Here is a 20,352-nt window from a genome sequence, read left to right on the forward strand (position 1 = left end):
CGACATATTAAAAAATCATCGAAATCGGTGTTAGGGGTAAAGTTCCAAATAATTAGTTAATTTATTCTCTACAATTATTTTTTATTTTTAAAATCTATGTTTATTTTCAAGTTAAAAGACCCAAATTTAGATTTAAATCTTGAAATAGAACATGATTCTGACATAAAGATAAATTTATTTAACTCGTGTGTTTATGCACGCAATTACTTCTTGAAATATTCAATCATTACTACATTATTACGTATATGATTACTATATTAGGGTTATTTATCAATTAAGTTAGACTTGCCAGATTCGATTATACTTTTCCACGAATATAATTATTTCATAGAAACGAAGGAGAAAAGAATGTGTTCCTGGAAGCACATAAAGAAGATTCATGTTAAATTAGGGGTGGCAGTCCCATTGTGACAATCAAAGCTAAGCTGATTACATTAATTAGAATTATTAACGGATGAGGTCATTTCTTTGTTTAGCTATCTCTTCTTAAAAGTATAGCCGCTTCCTAGAAGGATAACAAACAAGAATAAGATAATTATTTTCTTCTTACAAGCATGACATAACTATAGTTAGGGACATAATAAATTCTCTTCTATTAATGATCTAATACAACGTTAATTCGAACATAGTTTCATTGTATGAAATAAGAATAAATATAAAAAAAAAAAATTGAAAGAAATATAGGAAAAAATATTTATACGTAGGTAATATTTAAGTACTAACATATTATGGAATGTCGAATAAGTTAATTAATCTATGAAGTTGAGGCTAATGAAATTAAAAAGAGAATACAGATTTTCGACGATAATATATAACGTATATAAAATATTGACACACAGCAATGACGTCTATTTCTAATATTTTTATAGAGTTTATGAAAATTTTTATTAAACGTTCTCTTACATATAGATATGTTTCTTTTACAAATAATATCTATATCTATTATCTTGCGATTTGCAACTTAAACACATCCCTAAAAGTTGTACTTTATCATTCATATACTCGTATATCCTTTTACTAATTTTTACATAACTATTTGCAGTGATTAGTTAATTTGACACAGTCTTGCTTTATTACTTGTTTTAGTATTTTACTACAGGCTATGAAAGACGATTGTCGACAAGACGAGCAACATGTACTGAGCCTATTCAGTAATATGAAGCTGGTCTCTCCATGCGTGTAATGAGGAGGCAAACTTCAATCGGAAATGAAAATAGATTTTACTTTTCACACGTTGATTTTCGAATGAATGTTATATCTCTCGCACGTATATATTTGCAAGAATGTTGTCTCTTATATTGTTAATATACAGAGATTTAGAATTATCGTTATACTAAGAATATTGCTATCACATTGAGCAATAAATTCATTCGCACCTCGAAGTCTTTTACTTAAAAAAACACGATTAAATTGATTACTCTATCGAATATAATAAGTTATATACTCGTACTTTTAAATAACTTTTAATACACAATTAACATGGTAAAATATCTTCGCTATTAGTATTATAAAATTACCAGCAGTTTTGGAAATTACATACAGTTAAAATCATACGTTTACTTCGCATAGAATAAAAATTTTAGAAACATGATATACAAGTTTTGTTAAACACTTTCACATTGTAATATCCATTTCAAGGTTCCATTATATTACATTATACTACTATATAATTCTTCATAGAACTTCATAGAGCATTCCAAAGAATTTATCATCAATCAATGTGTATCTACTGTGCCCTAAGTACAACATCCTTAAGGGCTGCTATAAATTATAAGCAATTTTCTTTCAGCCTCTGATCCTTTCTATATATGAATCTGACAAATAGATGTGCAGAATAAAAATAGAAAGAGTGACAGAAGCAGATAAACAACGAAGAAGGCAAATAGACATATGCACGCGCTGTTAGACAGACAAGACAGAGAAAGAAACGATGAATGGAAAAAGGAAGTGTACGATAGACGTTGCTATGGAACAGAAAAAGCTGTTGTACGTGAGTTATGGCATACTCTCAGGATGCGTATCGCACATTATGAATCATGTATGTTTTTTTTTAGTTTTCTGAAGGCGTATACTTCTATCATACTTTGCTATTTCAATCCGTCTGCTGAACCTGTTAATATGTAATACGTAGAGCAACGTGAAATCTCGGTTGTTACCTCGATTAACGGAACAATCTTTTACTAGGAAATTAATGGAAAAGTGGGGAATGGTTCCCTGTAAGAAAAATTGAAAAATCAGATGAAAATTGAAAGAACTTACACATTTTTACCTAAATGTTTTGCTTCCTGCTTAACATTAACATTTACAAAATAGGTCAAAATAATATCCGAACATCCTGTGTTATAATTAGTTTGGATAATCAAGTTTCTACTGTATTTTCGATATTAGAACATTATTGGCAATTAGAGAATACCATCGAGATATAATTAATGAGTAAATGAATTCAATGATAATTAAGATTTTCAGTAGTTGAGTTATTTACTCCATTCATAAACTAGAAACATCAGCTTCATGATAAAATATCAAAATATTAAAATATTCTTTCAACTGTAAGACGTTTCGACAAATTCTTTAACTCTTTCGTTTAAGCTGTTCCAAACTTCAATCAACAAAAAACGAACAGGAGTAAAGGAGAACTGGAGGAGCATTGCCTCGAAGAACGCCATAAAATATCTCGCAAATAATTTTAATTTCCTAAACCCACATATTAGTTTAAAAACCGGTAGCCCAATGGTCGTAACTATACGTAATATGAAAAGCATAAATCAGGCAACCACAATTTCGGCTACAATTTATATTCGTCGTTTAACACGCCCTTAAGACTAACCTGTACGTTTACCTAATAATTCAACGAGATAATAAATTCCATCGCCTCCCTTTCTGGCCACGCACTCTTCCGAAGAAAGGATAACAGCGTGAAAACGAACGCGGCAAACGAACTCTCCAGCCGAATTAATTGAAGCAGATTGCAACGAACTGCGAACAGTTCGTTCTTTCGTTTTCGAATGCACCCCAAAATTCACGCGTTCCCTAATTTGTACGACTGTATCGGATGTTTCGGGGAAATGGAAACACTTCGGACGCCTACCTGTACACCGTTGAATATTTTCAGAGTGGCCTCCGGCATCTTGACGGCTACGTCCCCAGCCTCTTCTTCCTCCTTTCCACCCATGGATGTTTCAATTATCCCTGTCTATTCGGTCTTTTAATTGCATATTTCGTTAATTGCTCGCCGTCTCGTTCGCCACCGATCAACCACCTGTCCAACGCGTGACGTGCGGAAGTAATCATTCTTTTTCCGGTTTCTCATTGTTACAATCACATACAAATAGCCAAATCACTAAACACGTATCAAATTTCTGGACTTTGCTTATCTAACACGTTATTCAACAGGCTAACGAATGACTCAATCCTTTAATCGCGAAATATTTAAAATTACATCCTTGCCACTGGATTTTTGATCACTCGCGATATTTATGTAAGAAAAAAATTGTGCAACTTAAACGTGTGATCGTTAGACCATTAACTTGCATAGCGTAGAAACTTAATTTTCTCTGAATATTGAAAAAAAAAGAAGAAATGCCCTTCATAACGCGAAACGTACATTACAAATTTTGAATAATATTTCGACACGGTTCCGCGTTAACACTTATCGCTATCACGCGATATCTTGGAAACTGATGCGATCTTGAAATTTATAGTAACGCACATGTTCGTTTAACGAAGATTAATCTACGAGGACGATGTTCTCCCTTTTTTTTTTTTTTTGCTATCGCTTTTTTCCTGCAGTGAAAGAAACTTCTGGAGAGAAACTTGGTCACTTTCACCGGCCACTTTTGCACAACGATTCGTTCAATTTTGCGAAATCATAAAGGAGTCCCGCGTTGCCGTGCGCTCCGCGGAGGTATGCACCGTGGTCACTAATCACTGTCACTTTCGTCTAAACATGCCCGGCGAACGCTCTGTTCCACGCCACTTCTACGCCGCAGAGACCTACGCGATCACTTTCGTGTCATTAATCCTGCTGACCACGAAAACTAGTTTCGAGAAACGCGTTCAGGCGTTTCGCAAGTGGACTTGAACGTAGTCAAGTGAACAGCTGCAACAAACTATTTGCGATATTTGAAAACATCGAACGTCAGTCCTAATCTACTTTCGATTAATTAATTCCAGTGAACGCTCGAGTTCAATAAGCAGAGAGACGAAATAACTTATGGCTGGTTCACGTCGTATCATTGCGAACTTTATCACTCATGTTCCTTCTACCGAGTATCGTAATTTTCTGTTACAGTCGTATTCCACTACTTTGCCTAAAAACCAATTGGAATTTTAAAAGTCGAGTAAAATTATGCTTTCCTGCATCGAAGTTGATATTGTTACGAGTAAGATCGAGACAGAAACGAGAGGCTAAATGTGGTATCCGCTCGTATCGGAGTCGAAGGGGCAACGAAGCAATGAATCACGTTCGAAAATGGCCCGACACGCTCCAAATTGCTCCCGGTAGGTGTTGTTTCAGGCAAAAAGTATGCGCGTTTCCTTCGAGCCTCGTTTCGAGGTGGGTTTGTTACGTTATCACCGGTGAAATTGCATCCCCGGCACATTTGCTGGCAGGCATACTTCGTCGCGCTTACCGAACTCGGTCACGTCGCAACTGTTGACATTTTCGTGTTCTTAGTCTTGGGAGTCGTGACGAAGAATCTTGACGCAGGATGGCCGGAACGTTGTGTAAAACGTGAACAGCATTCGAACTGACCCCGATACATTTTGCAACGAGAGATTCGCGAGTGCATCAATAAGGTCGCGCCTCTGGATCTTCGATCATTGGCAACAAGATTTCTATCTCGCGTTCGTTCCGACTGTTTCGTGGCTCGACGTTTATCTCGGGCGGATGAAAAACGCTAATTTTAAGTATCCGACAACGAGCTATTTAAGAAAATAGATTACACTTTTAAAATAAGTTTGCGTGGCGGCAAAGCGAAATTTTCAAACAAATTCGCGTGATACATTACGATTAATCCTCGGCGAAAGGTATTAATAAATAAAACGTCTACGTACAAAGTGTCCAGTGTTATCGAGTACGTTCGTGATACGCGTGAAGGTTCCATGAGCACGCGAGCGATGATTTTTAACGCGAAAAGCAAGTCGTATCGCGTATAGATATTCGTGAAATCCGTTTTAATTAATCAGCACTCGTTTAATCACAGACTCTTGGCCAGTTTCATTAATTATCATTCATCTAATTAAGTATGTGCGCTATAGTACGAGTTTCATTGGATTATGGTATGCGCTTTAATTACGTCGACCATTCAATTCAAACACGATTCCTCGTAATATTAATAATAACGGTGCAATCCTATTTTAAATTTCTCACGGGGATGCAATTTCAATTAAGTATTTTATCGAAATCCGACATGATTTAACGTAACACGTACCAAAATCTCTCCTCGATAAATCATCGATTATCATGATCTTGCTCCAAGACTTTCCCCAGTTGGGTTTTTAATCGATCGTTGCTCCGTTACCTCTCGAGAGACATATATTAATTAGAAATCGTTAAAACAACCGTACTCCAAAATGTCAGTTTCTAAAATGTTTCGTCATTAATTCATTCTAATGATACATTTCAACATGCTTTGAGGAGAGTGTACTCCGTTTCGAACTGGGAGAAAATTGATTACTTTCCTGACTTAATTTTTCCTTGAACGCGTATCATCATAAACGTGTATCAATCTTCCGTTATGTAAGATTTATCGATCATACGAATAATTTATCTTTATATGAAAACATCAATTATTCTCATTGATATAATTATAATACACCGGGCACTAGTAATAGCATGATTGCAGAAAGTGTAAAATTCTACAGTATAATCAATTTATATTTGAATTTTTGCTGCTTCTTTGAATAAAACTGACGATATATTTTATGATCTTTCATAATCTTACTTTGTCAACTTCGCTTTCAAAGCTGTGAAAGTAAACACTTAAGAAAGGTACATATGTCATGCGTCAACGATGCATATGCATACAATTGAGTGAACACTTCACTAGTAAATTATGACGCGGATACATTGACAATATTCTATAGGTATATGGACTGTAAAGAAAGTGTATATAATTAGCTTTGATTTGTGTATCATCTCATATTCAACTTTAAATCAGATTTCTTGCAATTAAATAAAAGTTTGTCAGAGGTTAATGGAATACAATTTTGAAAATGCTAACAATGTTTCGATATTCGTTACCTAAAGGACATACTTTCATAATAATTTTCCTAAGGTTTCCGTAAGGAGCATCGAACAGTTATACCCTTTCTTTCGAGCAAAATCACATAATTACACACGTCCCGACTAATTAAGACGAAATAATTACTTCTTTAAACGTTCACCAATAAGGTTTAATTATCCACTTATTAAGAAATCTTGTCAGGCATATATGGACTCCGGCAAAACAATTTCAGCTGTCAGTTCTACAGCGAACACTACATAATAATATATTTCATCGCTTAACCGAATAAAGGAATCCCCCGTCGATCAAGTTACACACACTTAATTCTAGCACCATTAATCAAGATCAACCAATCCTTTCATTAAGTGTGCGCGAACGTCATTTAATTGTCTACTCATCCAGAAATACTGGCGCGCATGCATTGTCGAGGAAAGCAACCCTGTCCGTCAATCTTGAAATGCCATTTGCATAATGATGCCTTTCATCGACGTCGTTCAATGGAAAAATATGCTTGCGCTCTTTCATTAAATCCGCTTAATGACGTATCAACAGTCGTACGTTTGTTTAATTCGATCATGGGTGCTTCATCCGGACAAGAAACTCATCACTGTTTACAATTACACACTGCACATCAACGATGAAACTATAACGAAAGAGGACTCCTTATTTTTCGTAATTCCCACTATGTAATTATCTTATCTTCTTCTATAAATCCTATTATCCTGCTATCGTAGAAAATTCGATGAACATCAGAAAGACCAACGATATTTTTATTCGCCGTGAAAGATTCGATTCTCGTTCGCGCAAGCGAATTTCAACGAATTCCAAAAGACTGGTCTCGGACGTGCATGCATACGAGATCAGCAGCTATTCTAATCGGGTGACCGAGGTGTGCACAACAAGCGTATCCCCGTCGATGTTCGTGGAAGGCAAAAGAATCTGGCGTTCCATGTGAAAACTTAGTCTAGAGACGCAGGAGTCCCGTATGCTCGTCGACGAACGTCGACGAACGACCTTCGAACGTTCACCCATGGAGAAATCCAATGCGGCGCGCATGCATCGCGGAAAAACGTGCGTCACGAGTCACGAGTCACCGGTGCATCGGCATCGCGGCGCGGCGCGGCACGGCACGGCACGGCGCGTTCGCGTTGTAGGCGAGAGAGCACGCGTGCACGCAATCTCGCGTGCGGTAAGTGCCGCAACGTGCGTAATAAGACACTGCCAGGCAGATCGGGCCGGTGCTCTTGCACAGGGCCGCTTCTGCGGAGTACTATGGGGACAGTCCACGGGTCCACACCGTCTTGCCTCGAGACTCCGAGAGTCCCGTGTGTCAGCATCTCGCACACACGGTACACACACGCAGCAAGGTCGTCCCCGTCGAGGCTCCCATGACTCCCACCACTGCCGCGCCGCTTCAATCATCCTACTTTCCTGGCCGCTGGGCCCCTTTTACTCCCACCGCGTTCTCCGGCCAGACTCCGATACCACTCGAATAGCAAAATTTCTGAATGGACATCCACGGATCTGGTTTTCTCCCTTTTTTACTTTTTCCTCTACTCTCCTTTACCTTTCTCTCTTCCTAACGAATCTGATCGCTTCGATCCCGATTCGATGACCAGTTTTCTCTGGAACTTAGTACTTTGTCAAAAGAAAAAGTTTGGGGAAGAAGAATCGCTGATAGGATGGAATAGAATTTGCTGAATTTAATCCAGTTATTAGTTATGAAATGATGAGATTCGATACTGATCGAAGCTTCCCTACGGTGGAGAAAGTACGGAAGTAACGTAGTAAGATAAACGATATAACGTTATTATTTATAAAATTACATTTCATGTACTATGTAAACCGATTCTAGGGCTTACATGGGGTTAATAAAAAAAGGCCAAGTTTTGGAATCAGATTAATAAAAAATTAAACTTTCTAGGAAGAGGTTTTGCTCCTCGGTCTATGTCTATCCTAAAACCTAATTCTACAGATATGCACCAAATAGCATGATAATAAGACTTCTAAATTCTTATGTAGAAATCAGTTTCCGGAATATCATTTAACCCGCGTGCAACAATAGTACTTTATTTGCCGTCGATGGAGTCAAAGCGATTTTTCAGGTGAAATTTTCAACTTGAGAAACAGAGAAGAGTTTGCCAAATTGTATCAAAGCCAATGAATAGGCCAGGTAGTTAAAATTTTAATTAAATTCATTAGAACGTATAAAGAGAAGAAAATATGATTGCCACACCATTATTCGGTACTTCGATTACGTAGATCAAACTTTGCATAAACGAAGTGTAGAATTAACTGAAGTACCATCGGTTGTTAAATACTTTATTGTATTAATTAATTATTTATTGCATTTGCAAAAAAAATTGTGAACCTATCCTCGTTCTCCTACACTGCACGTGTAATAGGATTAGATAAATTTAATCTAAATGGAAAAGTTTCTTAAAAACACGTTTAACCACCGTTATACGATCATTGAAACTTTTATAAAGTAATGTACATATATACATATTCAAGTTTCTGTGGAATTTCAAAGCCAATAGAATTATCAGTTTTGTTGAAAAATTACTTTATCTCACATGCAATGAATTTTGATAGCATTGAGAACCGTTAACATTACATGGAACATTATAACAACTTGCCGCTCAAGAACTTTATCGGAAGTTCTTAAGATAGAGAAAATCATGCGAAGTTTTAATAAGAAGTAGATATCTATGGACACCTTGTACACAGAAATTAAAGTTAATAACTATGTTACATTATATGCTACATTAACAATAAGAGCACAAGAAAGCCCTTTATGTTCTAGCGAAAACTTATACTTTATGCCATCAATTACACTGCACCATAATTTTCTGTAAAACTTCCGTTAATATGAATTAGTATAGTATAAAATTACTAAACTAGTGCATATACTGGGCCATCAATTCTTGACATGATTACGTTTTCTAGTCACTTTTATTATGTAAAATGAGTACCAGAATTTGAGTACCAGAAAAGATAGAAATTATTTTTTAAAACAGATATATATATATATTTAAAATCACATGTAATACAATTATTTTAATCATAATAACCTGATAAAATATTTTATGATAGAACGTTTAAATAGGATGAAACAAAATTATTTTGAAGATTTGCTGCTTATTAGATTTTAGTGTAACCTTATTTTATTATAAATAATATATCAACTGCATATAAGAACTTGAAGATGAAAAAGTGAAATTTTTCATAAAAAAATATTATTCGGATATTTTACTAATATTCTATTGAACTATATTTGTAACTTAAAGAACAAACAACTTAACAAATTATTATCAATTACTGTAAAATCAAAAGTGTACCGTTTAAAACGAAAAAGATACAATCTTAATTAAAGTTTCAGATTATTTTTAAATGTTTTAATCGTTGCGTTCCTTTGTACAAAATAGTAGTTTAGTAATAACAGTTTGTTACCAATTTGGTTAACATCAGACACAATTGTTTTCACACGTCTTTAATGACGGCTTTTTACGACACCCGGTACGCAGAAGCTTGATCGATTTCTAATATGTGTGCTCGTAAGTTATAGGCAACGGTATAAGAAACCGCAAAGTGCGGTAAGATGGATGTACTTATATCAGCTACGTGGCAATAAAGTGTAACAATAAATAAGTAAAAAGAGACTGTAATATTTCATCTGCGATCTTATAAATCGAGTACATAATTCTCATTTTCAGAATCATAATTTCATTTTGTCACTTTGAAAAATATTATTAACCATAACATAGATGCTTAATCACCTGGATTGCTTCTTTTAATTCTCTATAAGATTTACTGCATTATTTAAATAGCTATTATTGGATTTAGGCGTTTTATTTAATTCTGTATTTACTATTTTATACCCACAACTTTAATGACAATAAATTTGACAGAAATAATTTTATTCGATTGTATCGTACGTATATCTTTAATATATTCTTACTCCAACTCCTTTCGTTTCGCATTTTTACTTTTACAAAAAAATGTCTTTTAGAAAGCTCCGAACGATCATGAAAATTAGAAAGTATTATAAATATTTGTATATGGAGAAGAATTCTAGCTGTAATTACTATACCACTTGTAATAATCGAAATCAATAAATAAAAATAATGTATAATAATTACTTACATGTAATTACTATATTCCTATAAGTATTAATATTGTGTTTGTTGCAGATAAAAGTTTATGTTTCTGGAAATGATTCCACTTGTTAAAATAACAAAAATTACGTATTGTTGAGTAATTTATGAAACACCAATTAAATCATTGAAAGAGTAAAATTAAAGTTTATGATAATAGTCAACAAAATCATTTTAAAATAAAATTGTGTACAACAATTAATATTTATAGTCTGTCAAGTAGATCAGATTATTCACCTATTTTAAGTGGTGAGATCAAGTTTAATTTTTTATTATTTTATATAAAAAGTTCTTATACAATGTGTGTGTACACAATTAATTTTATTTAATGCGTAATGTAATGCAACATTTTGTCGTTAAAATTTCATATATTTCAAGATATTACAACGCAAAATGAAACAGGGATTACATCAATTAATCATAACTAATCGTACAAATGTACGCAATTTTATAGAATAATTGTTACGTTCAGAAAGCTTATGGCAAACTGCGAATTTCATCGTAATATCTGCTAGAAAAAAGATAGGTGGAATGGAAAGTAAAAATTGCCTTCGTTCAAACAATAGGAGAAAGCAGCGAGAGAAAAAAAGAACATTTGCGTAACTGAAATAGTTGAATGGTTCGAGACCAGCCTTTATTCTCAACGATGCTCATCGAGGAGTGTTAAATTACGCGGACATTGTACAAGAACAATGTGCATTCCGTATGTCGGGAATTACTGGAATAATGGCGAATACTCCTTAACGAGGCATAAACGCAACAATGGTCAAGAGATTATAAAATTCGTGGCAAAAATGTTCAGAATTTGTAGATTTTTACACGAATTGTACGAAAAGTCGTATAACACGCGTTTAAACTTTAAACAAGACAATGTATGATGGCCAAAACCGTAGTCTTTATTATTTAAAAAATTTCATAATATAAAAGGTAGGACATATGCAGTAAATGAATTGGTAGACTAAAATCTTAATTATAGTGATATTTCTCGTTATACAAACACATAAATGAAAGATAAAGAAAAACCACATTTCGCATTATTTGCTGTAATAAATTACGATTGTAATTGCTAATATAAACGATAGACTCATGATATTCAAATCGACTATAGAATTTAAGTCTCTGTCTTAAGTCTCTTAATAAAAGACTCATATCTGTTAAATACAAGACTTGTGTAGATTTTTCAGATTTTCTAACGTCGACAAATAGACGAAAGTCTTTATGTAACACCATAAATAGTAATTTAAATCAAACCTTCAATTTACGATTTATTTTTCGAACGACGACATACAACACAGGATAGACTTTACAGGGAAAAAATTAATTTTAACACCTGCGTATATCGATTAAACATTTTTTACTGCTTTCATATTTTTTACTGCTCATATTTGTTTTATCACACTATAGAATCCATCCTGTAGACACCATATGTCAAGCATATGTTCTCACCGCGATCCACGTTCCTTTTTCCCTCTTACAAACTTTACAAAACGCTATTTGACGTCGTTTATTAATCAACAGACGCTTTACTACAATGATCGACATCCATTAGCCGGTGAAAAATCGGCGGTCCGTTCACCTTCGGGCAAAAACATTGAAAATGTGATTTGCATATATGCAAATACGGGAGTCGGTATAGCTAACTAACTAAGTGTCGGGGCGAATCGCGACTCACGCGAGCAGGACGAATGCTTACGGCTATGTAAAAATAGTTTTACTAAACGCATTCTGAGTTGCCGCGGTAGCGTCGAAAGAAATTGATTGGTCTTCAGAGCCGGGTGTTCCAGCATGCCCAAGGAATGCAGTTTGTAGCTTCGATGAGGAATGTAGAAAGGAACGTCGGCAATATGGATTATTTTTAACTGTACTTTATCCACGATTCCTCGGTAGATTAGAGATCGAGCGTGAACGATACGAAATTGATGCTGAAAGGCTCGTGAGCAGATCGCTGCCGATCCTCGTATTCATATTTATTACATAGACAAGGCTTAGGCTTCGTTACAGGAATTTATCGGCGAAGTATGAAGTCGTGGCGTTGAAGAAACGGTTTAGCTCGATTGTAAAACGTTTAACGTTTAAGGCGGCAAGCATGATGTTTATTATAATTGGAAGGATCGTTCTTTTATTTTCAACGATAGTTCCTTTATCTTCTACACCTATGAAAATCGAACCTGAACGTTATTGCATACACTTTAACGGCTTCATCTTTCGATTCACTACCACAATTTGCTATTATTTAATCTTATACGGACCGTGCTGGAAGACGAAATGCACATGTGTATGTATTAGCTATATTATCCACAGGTGTATTTTATACTTCTAATGATTAACTTGATTTATCACAAGAAGTTCCGTTAACTGATATACTTAAATTATCAATTCACAAAGGGTACATACCAATTCAATCTCAATAAAGGTATAACACGTTTCAAGTAAAAATTCACGTTCAAATATTCTGAAATTATCAAACGAAGGACAATTGATTTTTCCAGATAATGATAAACCATTTGTAAGTGAATTCAGCTTTTAAATTTGATTACTAATGCAGTATAATTCTTTAGTTATACAAAAGGAAGCTTACAGCAAAGTTGAGGTTTATTAAAGTCGAAGAAGACTTTTGTAATAACTTCTTACATGTGTATTACATATTGCATACGTAATTTATACGAGTATCTCTTCATTCAACATTGCATATGCTATTCATAAGTAATAATATATCACGATACTGTAACACATTTTTAAACAACCCGGTACGAAATGCGTAATAAATGTGTATGTAATAATACATTGTTGATTTACTTCTATGATTAATGTGAACCATTTCCATTTCATGTCGCTACACCATGCGATTCATCCATATCGATGGGATAAACGAAAACGATATATACATGTACACATACATTATCCTTAATAGCATGTCAACGATTTGAGAAACACGCAACTTTTAATTCAATTTCTTTTATCACTCGTACTTACATGTAAATGAAATTCTCTGTTCATGGTATACACGCATATGTATGTATTACTTTGTTGGTATAATAACGACAAATTATATCTTTGCGTTAAATTTATGTAAATTTAATATTATTAAATTTTTGACTTTTACGCGAATAAAATAAAAATACTTAAGCTGATGAAACGAAGGTAAATAATATAAATGGCAAAAATATTTGCCGCTATCAAATTTATTATTTAGCCCACATCGACTAAGAGTTTTAATAGCGTACATAGTACAAGTGAAGTATAAATGGTAACGGAAACCCGTATCGATAGAAATTAACGTTCCTTCTACATCGAAGAATTCCAATGGGAAACATTGTGGCGAAAGGAAAATTGAGAAGCAGCTTAGAAGAATAGATAGTACGTTTCCTTGAAACTTACGAAAGATCAAATCGCGCGATAACTATAGCATGTGCGTTGAACATCTATTCTCGTTTAACACTTACGTACAGTGAAATCAATTACATTCCCTGCTGCGGCGGTGCAGCAAGATTTACCGTGCATGCAGTCTTTGAAGTCGAGAAGCGACGCGAAGAAGTTGCAGCGTAAGAATTTTTATGTCCCGAAAAAAGACAGAATCGGTTGGGTCGCTGTCATGTCCCGCCACACGCACACCACTTTCAATGAAATATGTTCGATTTTGTAAAAATTTTCGTAGAAATTCGTGAGTGGATACCATCCGACTCAGATTTGCATTCAAGTAATTACGAAGAAAATTTACGATCGTGGTGTAAATTAAACTTGAAAAATAAATTATTCAGAAGAAAGTGAAGTATAATACAAATGTAAAAACCAAATAGGTATGCGACTGTTGGTTTATGCTTAAACGAAATTAAATATATGTATCGCTTTATTTACGAATGAAAATGATCATGACGGTATTGCTGGAAGGTAATGTTTGATTTCGCGCTTCTTCATTGGACAAGTACTTACAAGATTTGTTACAAAGATTATAACAGTTGTTAGCTATAACATTGTTTAAAGTGTTTATCAGTGAAATTAGAAAAAGAGTAAGAAAAAGAATTAAATATACAGGTAAATACATTATCTACGTCTATATTGTATTATTATAGCTAAAAATAAAAATACAATACAAATTGTAATTATTCATTCTTCAAAAATATATGTATACAGCTATATAACTGATATTTTTGTACCATATCAAAAAGTACCTCGTGATTTTCTAAGATCTTTTGGAAAATCTGCAAATTTTTAAACGTTGTTGCACTTTGAGGGTATATATTAATTTAGAAAATCAAGAAAACGCGTAAAGAGGATCAGAGTAAGTGATCTGCTAGCTGTGATTCCGAAAAGTAAAAACAAATTCTTTTCTAAAGTTCATATTTAAAAGGAAGTTTCACCAATCAACGGTGTTCACATTTCTTAACTTTTAAAATCTACCGATTTCAGCATTTGCATAAGTACATCTTAAATCAGAAAGTAAATATATATCGGATCGTTAGTTGTTATTTATTTCTGACAGCCGCATAGTACGTCATAAATAAAGGTATTAATTACGAAGCTATCGCGGAATTTATTTGTTTCGCGTGTATACTCAAACAAAAATTTCGTTACGTACTAACTTCAAGATAAACTACTTAAACCTGAAGCAAGAGAAGAGTTCGTTATCAGTCTTGCCACTGCATCGAAGTTGCAACGAAAAAGTTTGACAACGTGAAGTAAAAAATGTAGAGGACACGATACTTGTTTGCACGCACGGTGCGTTTGTGTGGGCGAAGAAGAGCTTTCGTGAAGGGTATGAGGAAGTTGAAGTCAATGACTTCGAAACACGATAAAATTACATGTTGCAAGATCTCTCTCTGCTTTTATTTTCACCTGATTGGTTGTCGAAAAGGTGAGTTATTGAAAAAATGAGAAAATCATGCGTATACAGGATATTTCTGCTTGTATTAATTTATGTTTTATGGTTGTACCTATTTCATATCAACAATGTCTTACACAATATTTTTATTTTCCAAGCAGTTTCCAAATAGATCTACATATGTATATATAAAGCTGATTACATACTTTTGTATTTTCTCTTCTTTGATTACTTCCTGTGTTATTTCGTTAAACTTTGAAGCTTATAATTACGAATTTGTAGTACGAAATCAACTTCTAATTTGTTAATAAACTAATAAAGTTAATTTGTAATTATAATGTTAACAATATTACATTTAAAAGACTATAAAAAATTGGTTATTCTAATTTAATTATATGAAACTTTTCCTATCCCTCACATTATTTTTATATTCAATTTATACGTTTCTTTTCTATAAGTTTGTAAATTGGCGAATTGCCAAAAACAAGTATTATATTCTTAGCGAACAGTAAAAAGCTTTCCTTTCAACTGCTGTATAAATGCAACTACTTTAAAAAGCTTTTCTATTTCCGTACATTATTTAGCTTAACGATCGTTGAGCAAAAAAACGAACTGTATCGAAAGCATTCTTTCAGTGGAAATGAGGTATCGAAAACCGTAGCAATCGCCGATTGCACTTAACGGTTAATTCGAAACCGTTTTAACCATCGGTGATCCTACCTAAGTGTAACTGCAACTTGCACGCAAATGGTTGCATGCAACAAGCAATTAAATATACGCACATACATCTGGTTCCACTAAAGAGGATCACGATTCACGGCTCTCTTTTTGAATACAGAACTCAATTACACTCTTCAGTGAAATACAAAGTATCAAAAATGTAAAGGATAATTGAATAATATGCGGAATAAGATGAAGAATCACGTATTATCTGTAAAAAGTTGTGAATGAAATAATTTCAGCGTTATCTATTTTGTTATAAATGTTTCATCGAAATGAAATTTAAAAACTAAAGAAAAGTGAATAATACTTTTGAAATTAAAAATATGCGAGATCTTTAGGTTTTACAAATGTGTAGATATGCAATTGTTTCAGTGCTACTACAACTGCAATTATTAATTATAAATTATATTTATTTTAGTATTTAGCATATTTTAGTATTTAAGAATTAAAAGTTTTTTTTAAGTTATATACCATATTGGACTGCCATTTTCACGCTGGTTTTTTCAAGCACACATTTCATTACATCTTAACATTAAATAATTAATATTAAGTAAAATTATCCCTCAACAAAACGTACAAAATTGAAATATTTCATAAACGTTCGATCTTAAAGGCTCGTCTCAAATTACAGATTATCGGACAGTGCTGCTTGAAAACTAAGCCAATGAGAAAGGAAAATGGCTGTGTACGAGACATTCAGACTTGGCAATTACACAAATCCCAAAATTTATCCTCTTTCCATTTTGAAGCAGCGGAAAACGAGAAGGATTTGAAAGAAAGAAGACCTTTCCAGTGCCGATGTACCGATCCATTGAATTTACAGGACGTATAGACGTACACACGTGTGTGCACGCTCGTTTCGTATAAATGCGCAAACTTAAGCGTAAATGCACGAGCATGTGCTGGCGTGCATGTACTCGATCGTTTCGCTCGGACCATTCGGAAGAAGAAGAAAGGATGGCGGGGGAAGAAGAGAGGAGGAAGGGAATCGTACATGAAAATTACATACTCGCTGGGACCTGCACTTAAAAGGTCTCGAACGTATAACCGTAGGCAACTAAAAGCTTCGTATACGTCAATGCCAGATTCGTGATATGTATTTCGTAACCCATACAGTCAAGTAGACGACAATTTCTTTTAATTGTAATTGACAGGCGAAAATTGTACATGCAATGATATTGTCACTGATGTAATATACCTCATAATACGCCCATCGTGATCAAAATTAATTGTCAATAATTTCGCTTTTACGTTATTATACTATTTAATTACTCTTTCTTAATAATAACGACAATTCTGTTTTACTTTGTTAATATATACACTCACATAATTATTGATTTTCTTTATTGTCTTCATTGTTAAAGTTTCTGTTACTTTGAATAATATGTATACGAGTATGTATCCACATAGATATTGATACCAGCAATGACTATATCGATGTTAAATAAATACATATCTCTATATCATTTATATATAACGATAGCTTATTCAGATGTAAGGTACGTATATAAATTAAACAATAAGATAAACAATGAATAGACAAGAATGAAACTTACCTTAGCTGTGGCGAATCTCTTCGAGAACGGTTCTGCCATAATAGGTAGACATCACTTCCCATCTGGTTACCAGTGTTTCCGGTATGTTTCACAAAAACGCTGGTCACGTTAATCGCAAAGAGAATGCACGTTTGACAACTTTTTCTTTACGCATTGTATAACACTGCATCACTTGATCGGTGTTCGAGCTTCTTACACTTTTTCCAGCGATGTTTAAAATTACATCCACTGCTTCACTATACGTCTCTATTCCACACAACACTATTCACACTCATTTTCACCTTTAGTCCACTATTTTCTGATCTACACTATTCCACTAAAAAAAAAAAAAAAAACATGGTATTAACTCGCACGAATATTTAAAGATAGTATCGTTTCTCCTGTTTGAAATATTAATCATTTACGCTGTCAATTTCCATCTTTTAGGTTATGTTGTCAATAGAGAACGCCAAATTCAAATTTATTATATACAAAAAAAAAAATTTCGCTTTTGTCACCAAGAAAACGAAGCTTTAGTCCGATAGACTGGTATTTTCGTTTAGTGACGAATTTAAGAACCTAAATTATTAAATAACTATTGAAGTGTAATAAATAAACTGATCCGATCAAGAAAGGAAAGTATTCCAACGAACGTCCTAAACCATACTAAATATGGAAGATAGTACTAAATATGGAATTGTTAAACTATAATCCGGTAATTTGATTTAATTTTGATTTGATTGTATGATGATCTGTAGGTTAAATCGTAAGTAATTATGTCACAAAATTCTAATGAACGTTTGAAAACTTAAATTTACACGAACAAAATCTACAATTACTTCTAATCGTTACTATGGTTATTATCTCGATAATTGAGATTATACGCGTAATTACCTGGCAAATGAAGTGTGAATATAATGATGCACTAACAATGATTGAAATACGTATATACTTTCTTACCTCACGGCAATGTAGAAGCTACGCAACATATCGCGAGATATTTACACGTTAGGCAGTCGACAGTAAACTAAATTCGACAACGAGCTTGGGGCGTGAAGATCGCGTATATTTCCGTTACGTCATTACCTGGAATTTAAACTGTTTACGATTACCTAGAATATAAACACAGAAACGGAGAGAGGGGAAATATATACAAGTTTCGAGAAACCATTATTTTCTCATATAAGCAGTATTATTTAAGTTACTTGAAAATTACTATTATTATATCTATTTTTAAATATTAAGAATTATTCGCCAAAATATAATATATCTATATACAATATTTAAAGCACAATTGATAGAAAAATATACATAAGTAAAGATATAAGTGTAAAATCGTATGAGTGCGATATTGAAAAGCTTATTCTTATAAAATTGAAGTAAATTTTTCATAAGTTTTCAACAAAAATGAAGCCACCATGAAGTAATTTAGAGCATGACGTTAACCGATAAAGAAATTTCAATCCTGTTTTGAAACGTTAGAAATTTAGCGGGAACGGTTTAAAACCGAGAATGCTTTCAAACCGGTCAAATTGTTCAATTCTCAAAGTGTGTGATCATCCCCATGTCCGTTCACAACTAGAAATCAGTCTACCAGAGTTATCGCATTTCTAGGTCAGTCGTTAAATCATCGAAATGTCATTTTCATAGGCGAAATTATATTTTCAAGAAAGTGTTATCGATCTCTGACTATTGAGATTTGATCCTGTTCGGATTTCTATATTTAACGATAGAAATAATTTTATCTTTCAGAAGGAAAGAAGATCGGAAGGAAAAATGATCGGTACGAGACAAACTTTTAACATTATAGACATACCTATCAATCATACGAATAATTAGGAAATGTCAGGAAGAATCGTTAGAGCTGCACTTACCGGTTTGCGTTTTACGTAATCTTATAAACTCGTTAACAAGCCGCAATAAGTGAAATTCAGACGTACCTACGGCGTTTATGCAAATCAAAGTATCCGGAATTCTCTCACGCTAATATGACCGAGCTGGCAAGTCGCGTGATTGATCGAGCGAAGAAACCTGCAGCAGAGACGTCCAAGAGTCGTTTTGCCCACGTACACACCCAAAATCGTATGGCAGGCAAATCGAAACGACCGGCAAAAAGAAAGAATTTCAATGCTCTGTTATCGGTGCGAACATACTGCGGACGTAAAAGATCGCGACGCGTGATTTATGCAGCGCGCGAATGATTTGCGAGCGTGGAAATCCTGCGAGAGGTACAAAATCGTTATCGTTGTTGGGTAACAAGAAAGTCATTCGAATGACAATTTCCATCAAGCCAACACCAACGAGGAACGTAAGAAACCGAGAGAGCGCGCGTCGTATAGCCACTAGCGGATTACTCACAAAACATTGTCAAGTCACCAACAAACGAGCGATGCAGAAAAACTTGTAGCACAAGATCGAACGCAATGAATCCGATGGTGGTTTGGGGTGTCGGTTGAAGACGGCGCGATCGGAGGCACGAGCCGAACTCTCGCGGCTCGGATCGGTGAACTCCGCGGTGTCCGGGTTATCAGGAACGTAGATCCGACAGACGGAAGGTCGAGAGCGGTTAGACATAACCCGCTAAATCACGTGGTAGCGAAAGAGGAGGTCCGTAAAGGAGCCGAACGTGGGGAAGCCACGACGAAGGCGCGCGACGAACGACTGGGACCGTAGGACCGTAAGAGATCCCATTACTGCGGGGCCTGATGATACGGTGGACGGCAATCGCTAATGGCCAATGGCACGGATAAGAGGAAAGCACAGAGTAGAGCTCGTCGAGAGGTTAGGAAGAAGCTCGCGAGCAGGAAAAAGACGGACTGACGGAACGGACGGAGCTAGCGAGCAAGAAACAACCAGAGGAGCGTGTCCTGGAGAGAGAATGGGCGAGGAGA

General features: G+C 34.6%; 1 protein-coding gene across 4 annotated transcripts in view; it reads right to left on the reverse strand.

The window, feature by feature from the left end:
- Positions 1-18,529, reverse strand: part of LOC100646619 (tensin-1) — a 278,855-nt gene extending 260,326 nt beyond the window's left edge. For 2 of the 4 annotated variants that reach the window (XM_012308038.3, XM_012308039.3), the window contains exons 1-2: positions 18,422-18,529; positions 17,483-17,798 (exon numbers count right to left, since the gene is read on the reverse strand). In XM_012308038.3, coding sequence (XP_012163428.1) covers positions 17,483-17,544 — 62 coding nt within the window. In that variant the 5' untranslated portion in view covers positions 17,545-17,798; positions 18,422-18,529. Of the gene's footprint in view, positions 1-3,088; positions 4,286-17,482; positions 17,799-18,421 lie in introns of those variants that run through there. The other 2 variants (XM_048404896.1, XM_012308037.3) reach the window with 2 other exon arrangements.
- Between the last annotated feature and the right edge of the window lie 1,823 nt (positions 18,530-20,352).

This window comes from Bombus terrestris, chromosome 4 (assembly GCF_910591885.1).
Source record: "Bombus terrestris chromosome 4, iyBomTerr1.2, whole genome shotgun sequence".
In the NCBI taxonomy this organism is placed as follows: Eukaryota; Metazoa; Arthropoda; class Insecta; order Hymenoptera; family Apidae; genus Bombus; species Bombus terrestris.